This window comes from Drosophila elegans, unplaced genomic scaffold (genome assembly GCF_018152505.1).
Source record: "Drosophila elegans isolate 14027-0461.03 unplaced genomic scaffold, ASM1815250v1 contig_476, whole genome shotgun sequence".
NCBI classification, from domain to species: domain Eukaryota; kingdom Metazoa; phylum Arthropoda; class Insecta; order Diptera; family Drosophilidae; genus Drosophila; species Drosophila elegans.
Genome location: NW_024545863.1, coordinates 5,063,851 through 5,080,145, shown reverse-complemented (window position 1 = coordinate 5,080,145; position 16,295 = coordinate 5,063,851). Strand labels below are relative to the sequence as shown.

The 16,295-nt window shown below is 45.8% G+C and overlaps 5 protein-coding genes across 11 annotated transcripts; 2 read left to right on the top strand and 3 right to left on the bottom strand.

Moving 5' to 3' along the window:
- Nucleotides 1-89: 89 nt before the first annotated feature.
- On the bottom strand, nucleotides 90-5,946 carry LOC108140402 (methionine-R-sulfoxide reductase B1). 6 transcript variants are annotated; one of them, XM_017263115.2, is made up of 4 exons: nucleotides 5,721-5,946; nucleotides 3,915-4,079; nucleotides 3,378-3,542; nucleotides 90-622 (listed from the first exon to the last, which is right to left on the bottom strand). In XM_017263115.2, the coding sequence occupies exons 2-4, from the start codon at nucleotides 4,024-4,026 to the stop codon at nucleotides 399-401; spliced, it is 501 nt and encodes a 166-aa protein (XP_017118604.1). In that variant the 5' UTR covers nucleotides 4,027-4,079; nucleotides 5,721-5,946; the 3' UTR covers nucleotides 90-398. The 6 variants fall into 6 exon arrangements, with proteins under 6 accessions (XP_017118604.1, XP_017118600.1, XP_017118602.1 ...); XM_017263111.2 differs by lacking the exon at nucleotides 5,721-5,946 and adding an exon at nucleotides 5,292-5,465; XM_017263113.2 differs by lacking the exon at nucleotides 5,721-5,946 and adding an exon at nucleotides 5,292-5,460 and having other exon boundaries at nucleotides 90-589.
- An 805-nt stretch (nucleotides 5,947-6,751) lies between these two features.
- On the top strand, nucleotides 6,752-8,762 carry LOC108140392 (tetraspanin-33). Its single transcript, XM_017263099.2, has 2 exons — nucleotides 6,752-7,626; nucleotides 7,877-8,762. Exons 1-2 carry the CDS (start codon nucleotides 7,077-7,079, stop codon nucleotides 8,197-8,199), a joined length of 873 nt encoding a protein of 290 aa, XP_017118588.1. The 5' UTR covers nucleotides 6,752-7,076; the 3' UTR covers nucleotides 8,200-8,762.
- Nucleotides 8,763-9,168: 406 nt separating this feature from the next.
- LOC108140389 (alcohol dehydrogenase class-3) lies at nucleotides 9,169-10,686 on the bottom strand. The gene is made up of 4 exons (XM_017263097.2): nucleotides 10,563-10,686; nucleotides 10,408-10,497; nucleotides 9,868-10,329; nucleotides 9,169-9,814 (listed from the first exon to the last, which is right to left on the bottom strand). The coding sequence occupies exons 1-4, from the start codon at nucleotides 10,581-10,583 to the stop codon at nucleotides 9,248-9,250; spliced, it is 1,140 nt and encodes a 379-aa protein (XP_017118586.1). The 5' UTR covers nucleotides 10,584-10,686; the 3' UTR covers nucleotides 9,169-9,247.
- Nucleotides 10,687-10,973: 287 nt separating this feature from the next.
- On the top strand, nucleotides 10,974-12,632 carry LOC108140388 (HSPB1-associated protein 1). Its single transcript, XM_017263095.2, has 2 exons — nucleotides 10,974-11,040; nucleotides 11,294-12,632. Exon 2 carries the CDS (start codon nucleotides 11,342-11,344, stop codon nucleotides 12,542-12,544), a length of 1,203 nt encoding a protein of 400 aa, XP_017118584.1. The 5' UTR covers nucleotides 10,974-11,040; nucleotides 11,294-11,341; the 3' UTR covers nucleotides 12,545-12,632.
- LOC108140378 (programmed cell death 6-interacting protein) lies at nucleotides 12,558-16,271 on the bottom strand. 2 transcript variants are annotated; one of them, XM_017263082.2, is made up of 6 exons: nucleotides 15,954-16,271; nucleotides 15,622-15,740; nucleotides 15,278-15,559; nucleotides 13,245-14,840; nucleotides 12,991-13,176; nucleotides 12,558-12,936 (listed from the first exon to the last, which is right to left on the bottom strand). In XM_017263082.2, the coding sequence occupies exons 1-6, from the start codon at nucleotides 16,163-16,165 to the stop codon at nucleotides 12,818-12,820; spliced, it is 2,514 nt and encodes an 837-aa protein (XP_017118571.1). In that variant the 5' UTR covers nucleotides 16,166-16,271; the 3' UTR covers nucleotides 12,558-12,817. The 2 variants fall into 2 exon arrangements, with proteins under 2 accessions (XP_017118571.1, XP_017118572.1); XM_017263083.2 differs by having other exon boundaries at nucleotides 12,558-12,933.
- Between the last annotated feature and the right edge of the window lie 24 nt (nucleotides 16,272-16,295).

The following is a 16,295-nucleotide window of genomic DNA, read 5'->3' as shown; positions in this document are numbered from 1 at the left end:
TTTTGCAAGAATAGAAGACGCGAGGCTCTGTAAATATTCTCCAAACAATTATATTCTACCCATCAAGGAGTGTTATAAAAACATAGATATTGTAAAAAACACACGTTTATTTAGCGCGCTCAGTTTAAAATTAGTAATTAGTTGAGTGTGGTACAGAGTATTCGGACTTGTATGCATATCAAACAATTTTAGAGGCACAAAACGTTAGCTATTTACACAAACAGAGGGGCACACGTAGAATTTAGAAGGGGGTTTTGACTGACTACGAGCTAAAATTGGCCACGGAAAGTTTGAAAGATACACGTAGAAAAGTTCTTAACAGCAACGAGACACTACGGTTGGGCTTCTCTGTTGTCCGTGGATGGTTAGCCATGGCAATGGGGGTTGCCCTAGTTTCCTCACTGCTGCGCAATGGGCGTCGAGGTGGGCGTGGCCACGGGCGGGGTGGAGGTGGCGGGATCTGCGTTCACGAACTCAATGGAGGCAGAATTGATGCAGTAGCGCTTGCGGGTCGGCTTTGGACCATCCTCGAAGACGTGACCCATGTGGGCGTTGCAGCGGGCGCAGCGTACCTCGGTGCGTATACGTTCTGGATGTGCGATTAGTAGTAAAATATTGCCCCCTATTTAGTTTGCAGTTTGCCATTTTGTGGGATTAATTGGATACGTTTTGGTGGTTTTTTGTAGCGCATTTGTTTCACATTTTTTTTTTACAATATTTTGATTTTTTTTGGATCGTTTTTCAAGGTTAATTTAAAGTTTTCATTGTAAACAAATCAACAGAAATAGAAAATTGATTGCATAATGGGTGATAAATGAAAAGCACAGAAGAGAAAAACAGAGACAGATCGAAGAAATAACGGCAAATAAATGGGAGGTGCATCGAAGAGCGAAGAACGAGGCGAATGAGGAGGTGCAGGAGAGAGCGATAAAAAATAATGGACGGCGGTAGTTGAAAATTATGAAATGATATCAATCACATAAATTAGGTGAAAAAACATGACGAATCAGATAAATTGACAGTTTTCCGAGTGATTATGTGTACATGTTATTTTGGTTAATTAAGCATTTTATGTGTCGTGTTTTGGGTGTTACAATTTCAGCAATGAGTAGTGTTTTTTGTTAGCAAAACAAACCCCCAAATAACGTTTACAGGCGTACATTTAGTTTTTTTTGTTTTTGTTTGGTTTTGGAAGCGAGTTAAAAAAAGAGAAATAGAAAATATACGAAAATACACATTATTCGATTTGCTTGAGACACTCTATATAGTTTATGGATAAAATGTTGGTTACAATATTGGAGTTATGTTATTTAAAAATCATTGACCATGAGTAAGAAGCAATGAAATCAAAATCATAAACTTAACCAAACTACAACACCAGCAAATAAAATACATATGCGAAATATTTTAAAATAAAAGCTCTTCACACTTACAAACATACACATGAATGGCCCTGGCCCAAAAATAAAACCAACCGACCTTGGATAGTAATCGAAATGGGAATATGAAATAAGCTCTTATGTTTTCCATTTGTTGTTTGTGGATTTATAACCAAAAGTGGGGTGAAAAATGAAATTCAACGGAAAAACGTAGATAAACCAAATAAGGAAAGCCTAGACCGATCCTTAATACATTTGTTGCTTTGCGCAAACATAACTTCATATTAAATATGTAAGCTCCTACGAAATATGTTAATTGTTATTTACCTACAATAGTTCCTAAGATTGGGAATGCTAAAGAAGTAGAGTTTGTTGTTCTATCAAGTAAAAGATGAGGGTCAACCAAAAAGAGAGCTCAAGCCAAAGCAAGGAATTATAGATTCCTTATTTCGTTTACAAAACGTGCATAAACTTTTATAAAATTTCTCCATTTTGCCACCATCCGACAGTTAATATAGAGGTTTGAAACCGAAACTGAGTAGTCTTAAAATTAAAAGGTAAAATAAAAAATAAGTAAATGGGATCTTGGGCTGATCTACAACACTAATTTCTCACTTCACGTTCCATAATACATTTTCAAACACCGTTGTTGTACAAGCTTTGTTTTTTGTTAAACTTTCTGTGGCATAATAAACTCCTATAAAATTGCTAAATATTTTTTTTTCAGGCATGAAGCTCTTAAGAGACCCCCAAGAGAAGTGCTGCAGAGATCTTTCTGCTCTGGATCCCCGCGGAACATATAGTATATCGTCCAGGTCTATATAGGGCTCCTCCGGATGTAATCTTCCTGGTGGTTATTTTTTGGACGAGGCCGTCGGGGGATCCGCCTTCGATGGCGCCGCACTCTTCACAAAGTCGATGGACGCGGAGTTGATGCAGAAGCGGCGGTGCTTGGGCGGCGGTCCGTCGTCGAAGACGTGGCCCATGTGGGCGGAGCATCGGGAGCAGCGCACCTCGGTGCGCACCATGCCTAGCGTTTTCGAAATGACTACTGTTGGTTTAATCGGTTTAACAGTGATACTCGGGGTTTTGGGTACAGAGTCGAAATGAAATTCGTTTTAGTTTTTTGTGTATGTTTTGGGTTTCATTTTTTTTTTTTTTGAGAGAAAGAAATTTTGAGAAAGTCAGGCGGGATAGAAGAGGGGGATAAGAGAACACAATACTCGGTTAGGAATTAATTTTAGTCGCTTCTCCTCGCTCAGTTGCACATTCAGGTGCTGCAACGGCAGCAGGAACACTCACAAGACACATTCAACGCCACAAGGCTAGACAGTAAAACAGTATAACAACAGCAAGGCCAACCAAGGCCAACGGCACAACTACAGTGAAATCTGGTCAATGGAACAGGTTAAAGTCGAGTTCAAGTCTATGGTCAAGACAAACAAAGCCAAAACATAATTACAAACAAGGCAACACAAAACAGCACAGATCAGGAATGAGTATTTAACTATTTCTTGGTTCAATTTTACTACGTTTATATGCCTGAGTTTTTGTCCCAAATATCTACTCTTACTTAATATAAAAGCCAATAATTATTTTTTTATGATAACCAATGGTTCTACATCATTATAAAGAATACATACTATAGACCGTAGAAATGGGCCACTAACTCAAAGTAACAAACTTTTTAAGGCGTATGTACCTATAAACGTAGTAAATATTTGATTACGTTTCTAAACACTACTCGTTTAATTTTATGACCGCTCTTATTTGCACATGATAACTATGCATGTTTTTGTTTAGTCCAGACAGGGCTTAATTGTCACCTAGTCGCAACGCAAAGTACATTCTCAACTTTTGGGTGCGGCAACGAAACAGCAACTCAAATAAAAAACAGAACTCAAAACGGTTTGCAAATAACAGCTAAAAGTGCGGAACAATGTCTAGGCCATCAAGTGGCTAGCTGGCCTGGAAGTGTGCCGCATGGGCGGTACGCACCTGGTATGCTGGCATCGCGGTGCAGGGTGACCTTGCCCTTGTCGAGGACGTCGTTGAAGGCCGGCCATCCGCAGCCGGAGTCGTATTTGGTGTCCGAGCTGAACAGATCCTGGTGACACACGATGCACTGGTAAACGCCCTTCTCGTAGTGCTTATTGTAGCAGCCTGCAGAGTTCAGAGACATAATAATTTAGTTGCAGTCTTAACACTTTTAATTCCTGTACTCTACTGTTGTTTTGGAGCGTATTTGATTTTTAAATGCTTCACATTAGGTGGTTTTAGAAAAGATTTTTAACTTCTACAATCAAATTTGTCCATCTAGATTCGATTTAGTCCAATAATAATGACTTTAAAGTGTCTTTTGAATTGATTTTCTTAATAAGTCGTTATATCTGATATTAATTAGAGATTTAAATGCTTCCCCTCCATGATCAATTTAAATTAGTGAAGTGAACTATTGGACAGAAGGATTTTCTAAAAGTAATCTAAGCTAAGGTGGAGTGTATTCTGTTGTTGATAGTTTAAGGGATGGCCCACCTGTGAATGGGCGCTCTGTTCCTGCCTCCTGGGTAACTTGATACTGCATCGGGGTCAGGCGCTTGCGCAACTCCTCCTTGTTCACCGTAACCTTCTCGCTCTTGTTGTCCATAGTTGCTCCGCCGGAATACCTCTTCGTCGGGTTGTCGCTGTCTTGACGTGAATCTGAAATTCAATACTTCAGTGTTTATTCTGCGGTTGAGTTATGTGTTTGCTTTTCTGTACCCGCCTCCTGTCTAGCTTACCACCACAGTTGGGTAATGGAAACTGAGTAATTGCTGTGAGGGCTGTGAGGGTTGCCAAGCTGCTGTAAGATTTCCCTCGGTAATCTTTTACTTATCAGAGGGACTTTGAACTAAACCCTGGGGAATCAAAATATGCTGATTTAAATGCCATTTTGTGGCACACTACCCGATAAGAAAAGGCTGATTTGGACTATCTGCGATGAGTTGCGAGAAATATTTTCTCAAAACACTTTATCATCATGTTTTGGTGGAAACTCGATTTGAGCCATAAACGAGACGAAAATAACTTGTCTTTATAACCTTGATAAAGAAAATAACTTACAATAAAAACGCCTAAATTATAAATGATTAGTCAATTCTACATTTTTGTCTTAAGGATAGATTTGCCCTTTTTTGAATACGTAGTTTTATTTTTTGTGTACATTGTAAAGCATTTAATGTACACGAAAATGGGAATTAGCATTTCCCAATAAAGACATAGGCTAGAAATAGCAATGAAACGAATAAATTGTGTATTTTTCCCCCAACAAGAATGTAAAAGCTTTCACTCAAAGCGTAGGCGGTGGATATACAAATCTGATCACTTCCAATTCGGATCATTAGACCCCATACATAAGGAATTCCAGATTGGAGTTGTGCAGCCATCGAATTTGTATACAAACATCGCGGCTAATTGGTGAAGGTGTAAACAGATTTGTTAAGTGCAGCCGTCAAATGGAGTGGAGAAACAAAAACGCATTCGGCCAAAAATAGTTTTTCACGCTGGCCGCCGGCAATTAGGCAAAGTGGCGCCTAAAGAAAACACACGAAAGCACACACAATCGGAGGTGGTGGTGGGGAGTCACCTTTTATTTTGGGTTTTCCGAACGCAACAATAGAAAAGTCAGCGAAGTGTGTCGCGGGCAATTGAAGACAATGAATTAGTTTCGAGCAGAGGCTGAAAATAGCGGGGGAAATTGCGTTTGCTATTATTCGTTCATAAAGAATGCAAACGAGGCGGCAGTTTGAACTAGAAATTGTGTCTAAAATTAGAGGATGGCCAATCGATGCGAGTGGAGTATTGTTTTTGGATGAAAGCGGGACACACCCACAGGTATTCCAAACTAATTAATTTTTTCCACCTGTCACTCACCTGAAACTGAAAAGTAGCAATTTGTGGCGAAAACTCGAGTGCGCCGCAGTGCGTGGCGAGAAAGTGAAAACATTTTCGTCCAATTTCAGGCGACAACTATCTGGTTATTTAATCAAAAAATGAAAAGCGTCGGAAAGTCAATGTTTTGTCTACTGCGCCCACGCGAAATAATATTTATGCAATGCGCGTTGCCACTTCCGTCTTTATTCGTATTTTTATTTCTCCGTTCTATTTTCGTTTGGCTTGCACCGTGTGTTTGTGTGATTTGCTGGGAGAAAGCGCATTAGAGAGAAAGCAACGCTCATAAGCGGAAAACTCGTAGTCGCTCGCAATTCTTCGCCAATGTCAATAGAGAAAAACACACACAATCACATTTTTCCACACTAAACACGCGTGTCCTTGGGTTGTTTTCCCTGGAAAACTGCTCACCTGCTAAATTGCACCTGAAATGGTGTTGCTTTGCTTCTATTTTTGGCCTTTTGTTTATGAGTCCGCCAAGCGCACAGCAAGCGTGCGTCGCAATGTTGCACAGCGGTGGAAAATTAAAAACTAAGACAAAAAAAGCTGACCGAAAAACAGCTGCCCATGAAAAACCAAAACAGTTGGTTGTCAGTGTTGCCAATCAAGTTGATGTTAATCGAATGCATTCGAAATTTTCAAAACATAGGTCTAATCGAATTTTGACTCAATATAAATGTTGCAGTATGGTAACACTTATTTGCAAACAGCTGACTGGCCGCGTTGCCAACCACTGCGAAGTTGGACAGTTAGCTCGGCAACTCGTCTGGCAACGCTGGGTACTTTGTTATTTTTTTTCACCATAAAATGGTTGCAAGCGTTGCCAATCAAGTTGATGTTAATCGAATGCATTCGATATTTTCAAAACATCGGTCTAATCGAGTTTTGAGTCAATCTAAATGCTGCAGTCTGATCGAGTTTTGAGTCACTCTAATTTCTGCAGTATGATAACACTTATTTGCAAACAGCTGACTGGCCGCGTTGCCAGCCACTGAGAAATTGGACAGTTAGCACGACAACTTGTCTGGCAACGCTGGGTACTTTGTTATTTTTTCACCATAAAATGGTTGTCAGCGTTGCCAATCAAGTTGATGTTAATCGAATGCATTCGATATTTTCAAAACATCGGTCTAATCGAGTTTTGAGTCAATCTAAATGCTGCAGTATGGTAGCACTTATTTGCAAACAGCTGACTGGCAGCGCTGCCAACCACTGAGAAATTGGACAGTTAGCACGACAACTCGTCTGGCAACGCTGGGTATTTTGTTATTTTTTCACCATAAAATGGTTGTCAGCGTTGCCAATCAAGTTGATGTTAATCGAATGCATTCGATATTTTCAAAACATCGGTCTAATCGAGTTTTGAGTCAATCTAAATGCTGCAGTATGGTAACACTTATTTGCAAACAGCTGACTGGCCGCGTTGCCAACCACTGAGAAATTGGACATTTAGCACGACAACTCGTCTGGCAACGCTGGGTACTTTGTTATTTTTTCTCCATAAAATGGTCTATCAGTATTAAAAACAAAGAAGCAGGGCAAATAATTACAGCAGCCTTGGCGAATTATCAGATTTGGGCCACTGCCACGAGCCACTGCCGCAGTTTGAAAAATGCGTTAATTGCTTGAGCAGGCCGCAGAAAAGACCACACGCAAAGAGGGCGTCAACGGAAAATAGTGGGGGAGGAAACCAGAACAAAAAGACCAGGAAAAGCGATACTCATCCGAAAACTCCACTGAAAACCGGAAAGCGGAGCTCCCGAGGCGATGAGCAACCACAGATACCACCAGGGGGGCAACTACATGCATCCGAGGATGTCATACCCCCACCACTTCACCTACGTGTCCTCGTGCGTGAAGTACATGATCTTCCTGCTGAACTTCCTCTTCTGGCTATTCGGCGGCCTGCTCCTGGCCATCGGAGTCTACGCCTTCATGGACAAGCTGAAGGACGGCAACGGCTGGGTGAGATTCGACACCGTCTACGACGTGATCTTCAACATCTCTCTGGTGATGATCATCGCCGGGGTCGTCGTCTTCTCGGTCAGCTTCGCCGGCTGTTTGGGCGCACTGCGTGAGAACACCTGCCTCCTGAAGTTCTACTCCATGTGCCTGCTCATGTTCTTCATCCTCGAGATGACGCTGGCCATCATCTGCTTCGTCTTCCCCCAGTACATGAACTCGTTCCTGGAGTACCAGTTCACGGACAAGATCATCCACTCGTACCGCGACGACTCCGACCTGCAGAACTTTATCGACTTTGCCCAGCAGGAGTTCAAGTGCTGCGGTCTCAGCAACGCCGGCTACCAGGATTGGAGTAAGTAGAAGGAATCTGCACTTTAGCCATCCAAATCCATTGGTTCCCGCCATTAAGAACATAAAAGACACTAAAAATCATTAGCGCCTAATGGTTGAACTTGGATTTGAACTGTATTTGTAATTGGCAGGGTTTCAACAATTAAAGGGTTGATTATATATATGTTTCTTTTCTGTGTGAAAACATTGTTTTGTTTTCCAATGATCAGTGGTACAGGCATTTAATCGAATCCATCTCTCCCCAAACACAGGCAAAAACGAGTACTTCAACTGCTCCTCGCCGTCGGTGGAGAAGTGCGGCGTGCCGTACAGCTGCTGCATCAATGCCACCGACATCAGCTCCGGCCTGGTGAACATAATGTGCGGATACGGCGTGCAGGAGCAGTCGGTGGCTGCCGCCAGCAAGCGCATCTGGACCAGCGGCTGCATCGAGATCGTGCGCGTCTGGGTGGAGCGCAACCTGTATGTGATTGCCGGCGTGGCCTTGGGCATCGCCCTGCTGCAGCTGTTCGTGATCTATCTGGCGAAGACCCTGGAGGGCCAGATCGACCTGCAGAAGTCGCGCTGGTCGTGAGTGCAATGCCACCATCCGTACATGTACGGATACCCGCCCTGCGAGGACGACCCGTACTACAATTCGCGGATGTGAGGCGGACTGTTCTGGTCCTGCCCCTGCTCAAATAGTTTCAAGCAGAAACCAACTCCTAGAATAATCCATAGCTCCCTGTACACCATCTCTTGTGTTTTTGATAGATTCAAGTTCTAGTGCCCCCCCAAACAGTCTTGCAATCGTATTCATACTCTTCTAGATCTAAGGAACATATTTATACTCGAATGTATTTGAAAATTGCAGCTCTGTGTGTTTTTAACGACAGCGAAATTCTTAGTCACAAGCAAAGTCGATCAAATTAAACGTTTTACTCGTATATGCAATATCGTACTATTTAAAAGACACTTGTATATAAGCTAGCCAGTTCCATGAGAAATATGCATTTAAAATGAGAACTATATTTAAACGACGAAACCAAAACTGCATGCACGTTTGTTGAACACAGCAACATACTAGACTTATTAGCATTTTTAAGTAATTGCGCGCGTGTAAGTGCGTACTCAAATACAGGCATTCTATACGTGTAACCCTGACTTTTCATTGCGGGCATATCTGGTTTATCCATCTTAATTGGTGCGTAGCATAATAATACTTAGAGCAATGCAAATATTTTTTGTTTTTCTAACGAATCAGTCTAATTAGCTTGGCAAAACTTGTTTGTTCTAACTAAGACGTCACGACTGCTTAGTATTCATGTGCTATTTGCAAAATATTTGATACTGCGGAGGATGTCCGGCTTAGAGTCCATTTTGGGTCATCGGGATGCCTTGATAATTATTGACCAATGTCACGAAATACTTTATTTAAAGTAGCCACAATCTCGAAGAATTCAAAGTCGTCGAACTTTGAGCCCGATAGCCTTAGTGGGCCAAGGCAGATAAGCAAAGCCGAGCAATTATGAGTGGCGGAACCAGACCCCCAATGCAGATAGTATTACATACAAACTGGGTGTTTATTATTCTAAGCAATCGCATGGTGGTATAAAAAAAACGTGAAAGAGAAACAATCATCTTCAGTACTTGATAATGGAGCGAATGCTCTCGCCCCTGTGCATCAGGTCGAACGCCTCGTTGATCTCCGCCAGCGGCATCTCGTGGGTGATGAACTCGTCCACCAGCAGATCCTTCTTCAGGTAGTCCTCCACCAGTTTGGGCACATCCGAAACGGAGCGCCAGCCTCCGAAGGCGGAACCCTTCCACACGCGACCCACGACCAGCTGGAAGGGTCGCGTGGAGATCTCCTGGCCGGCACCGGCCACTCCGATGACCACCGAGGTGCCCCAGCCCTTGTGCGTGGCCTCCAAAGCGGCTCGCATGGTGTTCACATTGCCAATGCATTCGAATGTGTAGTCGAAACCACCATCGGTCAGGTCAATCAAGTAGTTCTGGATGGCTCCCTTGTCGGCCACATCCTTGGGGTTGACAAAGTCGGTGAAACCGAACTTCTTGGCCAACTCAAACTTGTCGGGATTGATGTCGATGCCATAGATCTTGCCAGCGCCGGCCTTTTTGCAGCCCAATCCCACAGCCAAGCCTACGGCTCCCAAGCCCCAAACTGCGCAGGTGCTGCCAGGTTCCACCTGAAATGACATTTTAGGTAACCAATAAGAAAGAGGAACTTTAGTGGACCCACCTTGGCTGTGTTCAGGGCGGCTCCATAGCCCGTGGAGATGCCGCAGCCCAGCAGGCAGACCTTCTCCAGCGGCGCCTTCTCGTTGATCTTGGTCAGTGAAATGTCGGCCACCACCGTGTACTCGGCAAAAGTGGAGGTACCCATGAAGTGGAACAGCTGCTGGCCCTTGCAGCTGAGACGGGAGGTGCCCTCGGGCATGACGCCAGCGCCCTGGGTCAGTCGGATCTTTTGGCAAAGATTCGTCTTGCCGCTCTTGCAGAACTTGCACTCGTTGCACTGCGGGATGTACAGGGCGATGACATGGTCGCCGGCCTTGAAGTTGGTCACTCCCTCGCCAACGCTCTCCACGATGCCGGCACCCTCGTGGCCCAGGACCACTGGGAAAAGGCCCTCCGGATCAGCACCGCTCAGGGTGAAGGCATCCGTGTGGCAGACGCCTGTGGCCGTGATCTTTATGCGCACCTATTTGGGAGATTCGAGGTGATAACCGAGTCGGATTATCGGGAGTGGAATTTTCCACTGAGATATCTATGTACATACCTCATGCGCTTTGGGCGGCGCCACCTCGATGTCCTCGATGACCAGCGGCTTCTTGGCCTCCCACGCCACTGCAGCCTTGCATGTGATTACCTGGGGGTGAAATTGACAAGCAATGAAGTGTTTCTGCTAATTAACATTCCCGCTGCTGTACTCACCTTGCCCTCGGTAGCAGACATCTTTTTAGTTAAGTGGAAAGTTTTACGACAAGATCCAAATGGCGAGTGGAGAACGAATGGCGATAAGACAGAGGAGGCGGGAAAAGCCGGGCGGTGGCAGTGTGACCAGGTAGCGATCGACGAAATACCCCAAAAAGCTCATCTGGAGACAGAAAAAAAGATTTTAGCTTATACGGCGGACAAAACGAATAGTTCTTGTAAGAAATCAACAAAATTGTTAAAGATCGGCTTAAACAAGATAACTTTTAATGTTTACATTTATCTTTTCATTTATGTAAACCATTTAAAATATTACTATATTAAATTATTATAACTATTACCATATACCAAACCATCATCTGTAGGCAAGTCAAAAACAATTGAGCCGTTATTTCATAACTCTGAAGAAAGGCGAATTAAAGCCGTTATTTTTTTATTGAAAAACAAAAGACAACATTTTACTGGTATTCAATACAATGTAAGCCAGGTATTTAATTAGTATAAAACCATTTTAAATTTAGTAGAGCTAATGAAGTTGTATAGTATTAAACAAAGCATTCTTACTATATGGTAAGAAAAATTAAGCGGATCTGTAAATCTCCTAAATAAAACTTCATCTTAAATTTAAAAGTATCTTAAAAGTTTTACATTGGTTGAATTCTAAAGAAAAGCCGAATAAACTGTTTTTTAATTAATAACAGAAAACATAACGTTATTTTATCAAATTTTAGGTATAGCCACACTGGCCCCAGTATAATCAAAATAAAAACAATTGAAAAATGTCACTGAACTCCAAGCTGAGGGAACTCATCCTAAACACCCGCGTCCCTCTTATCCTGGACCAGTTCCCGCTGGAATGGGAGTGCTTCGGGGGCTCCCTCCACGATTGGTGCGAGCGTTTCGACCAGGAGGCCACCGATCCTCCGGAATTCGAGCTGATGGCCCTGTCGGACAGCACGACACCCCAGTGGGAGCGGAAGCGGACCAAGACCAGCCACCTGGGCATGCAGCAGTTCCTGCGCGAGTATGGCGTACTGGAGGAGAATCAAACCCACTGGGCGGCATATCAGTACAAGCGTGCCCACGAGATGCCAGCCAGTTGCCTGAAGGGCATCGACTTCTCCTGTTTCGGCTTCCCGGAGCACGGCAACGACTTCAGCCTCTGGCTGGGATCGGAGCAGGCCAACACGCCGTGCCACTACGACACCTTCGGCGTGAACATCGTGGTGCAGGTGCACGGCTTCAAGTCCTGGCTGCTTTTTCCGCCCGAAACGCCACTGCAGAGCACGAGGATTCCGTACGAGGAGTCCAGTGTCTACTGCCTGGACAACTTCTACGCCCCGGATCCGGACAAGATGCAGCGGTATGAGGAACTAGGCCGCGATGCCTATCATTGCACCCTGCAGGCCGGCGATGTGCTCATCGTGCCACGCCACTGGTGGCACTACGTCGAGGCCATGTCCACCTCGCTGAGTGTCAACTACTGGGTGCCGCTCAAAGCGGACATGGATCTGGCTCTGGACGAGTTCCTGGTCAAGCACATCGTGGAGAGCTGCGTCAAGGGCGAGAGCCAAGAGATGAAGCAGTATCTCCTCAATCCCAACCAGCTGGACGATATCTCGGCCAAGCCCAGCGAGCTGTTTGCCCAGTTCAAGCAGGCGGTGCAGAACATGGAAAGCGGCCAGAGCAATCGCAAGCTCTGGGAAACCGACTACATCAGCCAAGCGGATTGGCAGAGCCTTCTAAACAGCATCAACCTGTCCGTGCGACCCTTGGATGTGATGCCCCAGGAGGAGTACAAGCTGCTGCTGAAGAGTAACGCCAGGAGATTCCAGATTCCTGGGGCAAGTCACCTACCACCTGAGCCCACTCCGATATGCTCCACCTGGGAGCTTCTGGTGAGCAGCATGTGTGCTCCGCGGGTAATTGCCGGAATGAAACGGGAGTTCTTCCGGAGACTGCGACAAAGTGAAACGTCTTAGCTGAACAGACAAATCTAGGGAAAGCACTTTACTGTGATAGGTGATAATATTGTTGCATATATGAGATTAAAATCCAGTAAGCCATCAACATGTATGATACAATTTTCAAACAGAACCAGAACACGGAGCATTAAATGCCGAATACCATCCCATCTTGCCTCTCCATCCATCCATCCAACCAGACTCAACCGAGGCTCTGCCATGCGATTGACCCTTGGGCGGAACATGCTGTGCACTTGTGGACATGAACTTGATAAGTTTATGGTTAATGGTTTACCAGCCCGGTGGCTTCTGGTTGGGATAGCCGCCCTGCTGGTTGGCATAGCTGCCGGGGTAGGTGCCATAGTGGCCGGGTTGAGGGCCCTGCGGGAATCCCTGGTACTGATAGGCTGCTGGAAAGATTACTCATTACCGGAAATCCAAATTATTTGGGCTCTATCACTTACTGCCAGGATACGGCAAGGTGGCGTATGGATTGAAGCTCTGTGGCATGGGCGCGGGTACATAGGCGGGATATGGCACACCTGGCTGTGCTCCATACGGCACAGGCATGCCGTGCACCTGAGCCGGATACGGAATGTTGCCCGTGGATGCCACTGATGGCACACTCGGGGCGGAGCCAGGTGGAATATCTAAGGGAAGAAATCATAGTTGATATACGTTTCCATATTAAAGTTAAGAGAGAAGCTCCTCCACTTACCGCTGCCACTGCCCGAGGTGGAGGCGTAGTGCGAGGGCAGTGCCGGAGTGGCCGGACAAGCCTGGCGACTGGACTCCGTGGTCAGATCCTTGAGCAGCTCCTCCTTCTCCGTTTTGCGGGCAAACACAAAGTCGCTAATCTTGTTTTGAAAGACGACCAACAGCTGTGTGAGGTCGTTGTAGAACTTGGTGCCCTCCTGTAGGTTTCCGGACAGCTCTATGTAGCTGTCGTAGGCGGTGGCCAGTTCCTGGTACAAGGTGTCCCGCGAACTGCCGCAGCTGCCTGTCTCCGAGACAAAAGCACCGTGGGCGCTCTGGATGTCGGCAACCAGCGACTGCTGGCGCTCCACGCTTTCGCGCACCTGCTGCTGCAGGGGATTGAGCACCTGGCCAATGCGAGCCAATGACAGAGCGGGCTCATCGATGGCACCATCCTTCTGCAGGGCAATCAAAAACTCGTCCTTCATGTCGAACGTAGCCGCCTTCAGTTCCGACTCCACGGCTTCGCGCTCCGCCTTGATGGTCTCCACGTCGTCCATCAGCTTCTTAAGACGCTGCACGCTGGAGCAGTTGGGATCCACGCTGCCGCTGGCCGAGGGAAGGGACTGCTGGATTTGATCGGGTGGCAGGGACAACAGTTGGATGCCCTTTTGGTTGGCCTCGAACTTCTGGCGAACCACCTTGTCGGCTTCAATGGCATTGGTGATGACTTCGCGGTACTTCTTCGCATTGGTGCGGAACATCTCCGTCAGCTTGTCGGAGCCGATGCGAGTCCAGCGCTCCTTGAACTGAGTCCGCAACTGGTTGTCGGAGTCGCGTTCCTCGTCCAAAAGTCGTTCGGTTTCATCCAGGATCTCGCGGTTGCGGTTTAGCAGCTCGGGTAGATCCTTGAGCAGCGTCTGCACATTCTCAATGCCGCCCTTTTGGCGCACTTCAAGGGCCTTGTCCTTCAGTGACGGCGGAAGACCACTGTTGCCATCAGCCGTCTCTACAGCGGCTGGTAGATTTAAGCTGGCCAGCACTGCGTTCAGAGTCTGCGTGGCCTCACGCAGCTTCATGATCTCCACATTTACGATCTCATTGCGGCGCATATCGGAGGCGGTGAGGGCGCGATGCAACTCCACGGGCACGAGGCTGGAGAAGATGTCCTTAAAGTTTGCTGCCAGAGGCACACCGATGGGCAGCGGCTTGGCCAACTGGGCCTTGCCCGGCGAGGGCAGCGTGCTCAGATCGGGTATAATTTCGTTGTAAATAAACTCATTGTCCTTGGTGGACTCGGCCAGGTTGCGCTTGGCACGGCTGAAGTATTCGTCCAAGTAGGTCTCGTTTCCACCGCGAGATTGCGCCGCCTTGAAAAGTTCAATGGCATTGCGCAAGCGGGCAATCTCCTCGCCAATTTTCTTGGAAGCACGGCACACGAGACTCTGGTACAGTTGGGTGAGGGCATGGAAGCCGGCCTGCTTGCCAGCCACTGTCGGGATCCACTCCTTCTCCCACAGACTGCGAACAGACTCCTTTTGCATTGCACGCAGCACATCGGCGTAGAACTCCTCCGCCTGGCAGCACAGCTTGGCGATGATCTGGTCCTTCATGTTATCTGAGGGTAAGTTAAAGTACATAGGTCATACCTTTGGATTTGGATTTATCTTTGCAAAAGACTTCTGATAAATTTAATAAATGAATAAGCGTTCCATTAAATACAGTATGTATAAGAATGTTAATCTAAAAATGCAATTAATATATTTGATTGTTTATAAAGTGTAGGACCTACGAGTTTTATGTTCAAATTTTTTAGGATAACAATATATAAGATAATTTTAAAATGGATTTACAAAATAAACTAACATATTTTAAAAGATTTTCAATTAAGAGCTTTTCAAAATCTATTTAAGTTATTAAACGACGACCTATTTAAAGAGACTATCAACTGATATAATAGCGATAGCCTTTTGTAAATAAAGAAACTAAACTCATAGATAAGAGCAGTTTTTTCTTGTTGTTTTTGTGCCATAATTCGAATAAGTTTCAGCATACCTTTAATGGCCTTCAAGATGAACACCTCCTGGGCTTGAGCGACCATCAAAGCCTGAAGCACGGTCAGCGTGTCCTGGCTGAGATCGGGCGTGGGCTCCGAAGGCACCGCTGCCGGCGTGGCCCCCTTCAAGTACTGGAAGATGCCGGCGCTCTGCTGGAGCAGCTTAATGGCCAGCTTGAGCCCCTCATCCGAATCTAGTGCCTGATTAGCAGCGATGCTGCTCTGAAGGGCGGCAATGTTGAAGAGGACACATACCTTCTCGTAGAGCAGGGAGGTGTGGGCTGTTGAGATTCGGATGGGAGGTCAGTGGTGAAATAAATAGGCCTATGGATGAATCACTCACTCAGGCTGATCTTGCCGCCGAAAATGGAGCCCTTGTCGAAGGCATCCTTCCACTTGAAGGGTATCTGCAGTTCGCTAACTGAAATCTTTGTCTCCAGCGCACAGATCTGATCATAATAGCTACGGATATAAAAGAGATGATAATACCCGGAGGCAACAATACCGATTAGTAAACGACTACGTCATCCGATAGCTTGTTTACGTCTGACCACTCACTAATACAGAAGCACCAGGTAGCACTATAAGTATGAGTGTGATTGGCTCCTACTTTTCAGCCGGTGACTCATCCGGATATCCCCGGAAAAAGGCCACAAAATACCTCCAAATACTCACGCATATACAATCTCCAGTGAAGCCTCGTATTTCTCAAAGAATTTCCAAATCGCCGTATTGCGTTGTTTCGAAAATTCGTTTACTGCCTCCGCATACTTGCTTTTCTCCTCCTCCGTCGCCCCGTTGTAGGTACTTTGTATTAGATTGTTCAGTGGCTTGACCACATCCACCTCCGACGGTTTCTTCAGCGGCACGCCCAGAAACTTCGACATCTTTTCCTGTTCTGCGGAGTTGCTTTTTGCCCGTGATGTGATATTAATTAACCGTCTGTCTTTATTCGAACTCCGCTTTGCGCTCTCTTTCTCCTCCAACAGCTGGCCTAGAGATGACACAGCGCCGATT